Below are 4,947 nucleotides of genomic sequence, written 5' to 3' on the forward strand. Positions count from 1 at the left end.
TCCTTCCTGCACAAGGACGCCGAGGCGCCCTGGCTCAGCAAGCCCGCCTACGACAGTGCGGAGTGCCGCCACCACGCTGCCGAGGCCCTGCGCGTGGCCTGGCGCCTCGAATCCACGGCTCTGGTTCACCGACCCAGTGCCCGGTCTGGCCCGTCCATGTCCAGCCTGAGACCCAAGTAGGAGAAACATGCTGGATGGGTGCCTGGGCTGGGGCCGCGCGCACCCCCTCCCTGCCCCCACCCCAGCGAGCTCTTCCCGAGACCCCTGGACCCGGCTAAGTTGGATGCAGGAGTGGGTTGGGCAGTGCAGTCTCCAGGGTCACAGCTCAGGGCTGAGTCTGCCCCATGCAGGGTATTGTCTGGGCAATGCCTAGGGGCCCATCGGAGGCTCCTGGGCCCACCGGTACCGCCCACGGCCAGGCTATTGGCCTGCGTCTGAAGGATGCGCTGAGCGAGGCAGACCAGTGCCTGGCCAGGGAAGGGGTTCCCAGGCAGGTGGGCAAAGACTATGGACTCTAGGGCAGCTAGAGGCCCTGTGGTGCAGGGGCTGGGCCCAGGCTGGGCCAGTGGGACTTGCAGAGGCTCCCTGGGTCTCCAGGGAAGAGGCACCAGCCTGGCCCCCGATTCCCGGTGGGAGACCCTTTGCTCTGCCCTCTGAGGGGTTGATCTGATGGGTTGACAGGACTGGCCTCCTGAGGGACAGGGCACGGCCCATCGTGGAGGAGGGGGCATGGGGCAGAAGCCGAGTTCATGGAGCTGGCTTTTCATGGGTGAGACCCACTTCCTCTTGTCAGCAAGAGGCCACTGGAGGACCTGGGTTCCTGGGCACAGGGAACGGAACGGGTGGGATGGGTGAGGAGCAAGAGGGCTCTGCGGGCCCAGGTCTGGGCAGCTGCCCCGCATTGTCAGGCTGGGGGAAAGCAGCAGAGGGGCGTCTGTGCCCGGCAGTATGTGCACAGACGGACACCGCTCTGGGGGTGGCTTGGGCCCTAGTTGGCTTGCCCAGGTCTAGAGCAGTAGTTCTCAAACTGACTGATCTCGGAACCCTGGAGAGCTTTTGTTTTATCTGAGGGTCCACCACATTAGCCGAGGTGCTGCAAGTGTGCACTGGGAGTAGTGACCAGCTTGCTACTTGCTGGTGGACACTTGATGAGAAAGCTTTCCTGTAAGAAGACTCTGAGCAGGCGGCCTCGTTTTACGTTTGAAATCTTTCGTGTCGGCTCAGTAAGAGGCAGTGTGTTCAGCTGTGAGTGTGTGTTGTCGGACTCGGATCCAGCTTTGCACTGATGTGTGCTTGGAAAAGGGGGGACCTCGGGATCCCCAGAAGGTCTTGGCCACACTTTGAGAGCCACTGGTCTTTGGGGCGGGCCTGGGACTGGCCTGTGCACGGAAGGGAGCCGCGTGGCAGTGGGAACAGGTGGCGTGGATGGGGGGCTTCCCTGCTCTGCGTGGGGCCTGGAGGCCTGGTCTCCCAGGCACTGGGCGGCTAGCCTGCACCTTTGGCATCTGGGCTGTGAGAAGGGGCCTGTGCAGTCCAGGCTGCCAGCCTCTCCTTTCCTCCCAGCAGGAAAATGGCCACAAACTTCCTCATGCACGAGAAGATCTGGTTCGACAAGTTCAAATACGACGATGCAGAAAGGAAATTCTACGAGCAGATGAACGGGCCTGTGACGGGCTCCTCGCGCCAGGTGAGGGCTGTGCTTGGGGCGCTGGGTGGCTCTGCCCCAGGTGCTGGAGGTGGGGGTCTGTGGGGGGGTCCTGGCTGCTCCTGTCTCAGCACGAGGCAGCACACACCCCGGTCTGAGGCCACTGGGAGCACAGCACGCGCAAGCCTGGGGGCCGAGGCCACTGTGGCAGGGCTCTGCACCTCGCGCATCTCGCTGCCCCGCCGAGCTTCCGTCCTGCACGTCGCTTCCTCGCTCTCCACACGAGGGACATAAGGTTCCTATTTTTTTTGAAATTATAAAATTTTTAATGAAAGAAAAGACTGGTTCTTTCTGCACTGTCTGCAGGAGAACGGCGCAAGCGTGATCCTCCGGGACATTGCGAGAGCCCGAGAGAACATCCAGAAATCCCTGGCCGGAGTGAGTACCGTGGCCGAGCATCCAGGCTGGCGCTGCCGCCGCCCTCATGCCACTGCGCATGACTTCCCCCGGTGCCGCTGACGGCTCTGCCCTTGGAGCACAGCCAGGGCGAGGCTGCTGCGCAGGCACGGACCTGGGCCCAGACCACAGCACCTTCCTCTGCCTCCTTGCTGTGCTGATCGCCTGCTTGCTGGCGCTCAACGGGGTCCCCTCCTTTGCTCCCTCCCCGCCAGCCACTTCCTTCTGCTTGCTCTGTGCTAAGGGGAGCCTCCCTTCCCTCCTAGGCCTTGACCTCCCCAGAGGAGCCGGGTCACAGGGGGTGGAGTTCAAATCACAGAACGAGCACCATCGAGTTTGAGGCCCAGGCAGCGCCCTGCAGCCCAGCTCGGCTTCCGGGTCCCAGATGGGACCATGGCCACCTCTGTCCCTGCCGGGCCAGGAGGCGTGTCCCTAGGAGGCAGTGGACCTACTGGTCCACCTCCCTGGCCAGAGGAGCCGGGGCCTCTCTCTCTGGGACATGGGAGGCAGGTGTCCGCACAGCTGTGCTCCTTTGGAGCCTCCAGGAGCACCCTTCCCGCCTTTCCACCTTCAGAAGCTGCTCGCTCCGTGGCCCGTGGCTCCTCACCAGCAGTTCACGGCCTGCCCTTGTCACAGCTCCTCTCCCTGCCTTTCTCTCCTGTGGGCCTGGGGTGGTGCTGGGCCCACCTGGAAAGTCCAGGGTCACCCCCCATCTCCCCTGCCTCGTCACATCTGCCAAGTCCTTTTGCCGTGTGAGGTCCCCTGCCTGCACAGCTGGTTCGGGTGTACTGGCTCCTGGTCACAGGGTGGGCAGCCCCGGGCAGGTGTCCTCTGGGAAGTGGTGCCACCGCCAGCTGCCCAGCAGGCCCTGCGTTGGGCGTGGCCCCTACTTGCCTTGCCTCCTACCTCACCCAGGGCGAGCCAGGCAGACACAGGCCCTGGCGGCATGAGGTCTTTGCACAAGGAGGCTCTTCCTCCCACCCTCGGGCCTGGCTGTGGTGGCCAGCTGCTGGGTCCTGGTCTTTGGGGACAGCTGTGGTGTGCTGCTGGGGCTTGGGTCGCAAAGCACCACGGACCACAGCGTAAGCGTCACTCATTTTCTCGTAATCTGAAGGCTGGAGTCCAGGATCAAGGCGTGGGCAGGGCTGGTTCCTTCCAAGGCCGCATTCTTTTGCCTGCAGATGGCCGCTTCTTCCCTCTGCATCCTCTTGCCTCTGTGTGTCCTACGAGGACACCAGCCAGTGGGCTAGACCACCCTAACCACCTCAGTGTGACGGGGTCGCCATGTAGAGGCCCTGCTCCAGAGCTTTGGGTGCGAGCTCATGCTGGGGTGGGGCGGACATAGCCTTCATGGCGAGGACTGGTGACGCGCGGGGCTGGTACCAGCGACCTGCTGTCTTCCTACCACTTACCTGCTGCACAGCAGGGCTCGAGGCACCAGCCTGTTGCCAGGACCTTGTTCACTTGCTCCCGGCACTAACCCCTGGGAGAGGAGCCTCCGGAGCTGGGGCCGGACGAATGGGCAGGGGCGGTAGCTCTGGCTTCCACCCTGTGTGATCCAGGCCATCGGAGGTCTTAGTGGGAATGGTGTGAGGGCCACGGCTGGTGGTGGTGTCTGAGACGCGGGTGTGGGTGGTCCAGTGGGAGCTGCAGAGTTGATGGGTGCTATTGACTGACTACAGCAGGGCACTGAGGTGCGCTGAGAGGAGGGGAGTGCCGTGAGCAGAGCCCACCGGTCAGTGTTCCTTCTCCAGCCACACGGCGCCCTGGCCACCCTGAGCCGGCTCTGCCCAGTGGGTCATGGGACAGCGTCAGCCTTGCGCTGCCGCAGTGAGTGACAGAGCCAGGCACCCGGCACCTGTCCTGCCTGGAGACCTTTAGCCTCTCCGTGGTCGGGGAGTGCGGAGCAGTGGCTTGTCCTGTGGCTGCTTGGGTGGGCCTCAGGCCAAGGTCTGTGTCATGATTGGACACTGGAGGAGGGACAGTGACCCCGGGGAACAGGCCAGGTGCACCGTGTCCCAGAGCCATTCCACGAGTGCGTGATTCTGGCTTGAGCTGTGGCGCCCTGTGGCTGAGCTCCCTGGGCAGCGTGTGTGCCTGGCAGGGAAGGCCGGGCGCTGTGCTGGCTGCTGAGGGGGCTGCCCTTTGCTGGGGCATGATCCTTCCTGGTCACGGGCCCCTCAGCTGCTCTCCCCTCCCGTTTCCACCTCAAAGCCATGCTGCCCAGCCCCCCTGGGGCCCCAGGCCAGGCTGCCCCTGGGACTGTCAGTCCTGCTCCTTGCCTCACACCGGGCAGTGGCAGCCGTGGCTCTGAGCTTCCTGCTTGGCCGAAAAGTCACCCTGGCCCCACAGGGCTGCCGCCTCCCCTCCTGGTGGGGCATGGCAGGTGCCTGGCTGGGAAGACAGGAACTGGGTCTCGTGTCTCAGGCCTCCTACCCAGCTCGGGGCTGTGCTGCTCAGTGGCTGTGGGGGCCTTGGAGCGGGTTGGGTGCCACACCCTCAACTCTCCCTGCCTTGCAGAGCTCAGGCCCTGGAGCCTCCAGCGGGCCCAGCGGAGACCACAGTGAGCTCGTCACCCGGATCGCCAGCCTGGAAGTGGAGAACCAGAGCCTGCGGGGAGGTGAGGTCCTGGGCTCGGTGGGGGAGGGGTGGGGCCAGCTGCTGTGGTCTGACCAGCATCCCCTCCCCCCGCAGTGGTGCAGGACCTGCAGCAGGCCATCGCCAAGCTGGAGGCCCGTCTGAGCGTGCTGGAGAAGAGCTCGCCTGCCCACCGGGCCACAGCCCCGCAGACCCAGGTGAGCGCCGCCCCGCAGACCAGAGCCCCCACGCCCGGTGCTGCTACAGAG

General features: G+C 64.6%; 1 protein-coding gene across 3 annotated transcripts in view; it reads left to right on the forward strand.

Moving 5' to 3' along the window:
- EEF1D (eukaryotic translation elongation factor 1 delta) overlaps window positions 1–4,947 on the forward strand; it is a 12,255-nt gene that overhangs the window by 6,427 nt on the left and 881 nt on the right. Inside the window, exons 1-5 of one of the 3 annotated variants that reach the window (XM_015571393.1) lie at window positions 76–176; window positions 1,567–1,687; window positions 2,012–2,083; window positions 4,622–4,721; window positions 4,796–4,896. In XM_015571393.1, coding sequence (XP_015426879.1) covers window positions 157–176; window positions 1,567–1,687; window positions 2,012–2,083; window positions 4,622–4,721; window positions 4,796–4,896 — 414 coding nt within the window. In that variant the 5' untranslated portion in view covers window positions 76–156. Of the gene's footprint in view, window positions 1–73; window positions 177–1,563; window positions 1,688–2,011; window positions 2,084–4,621; window positions 4,722–4,795; window positions 4,897–4,947 lie in introns of those variants that run through there. The other 2 variants (XM_015571394.1, XM_015571395.1) reach the window with 2 other exon arrangements.

Source organism: Myotis davidii, unplaced genomic scaffold, assembly GCF_000327345.1.
Source record: "Myotis davidii unplaced genomic scaffold, ASM32734v1 scaffold1509, whole genome shotgun sequence".
NCBI lineage: Eukaryota > Metazoa > Chordata > Mammalia > Chiroptera > Vespertilionidae > Myotis > Myotis davidii.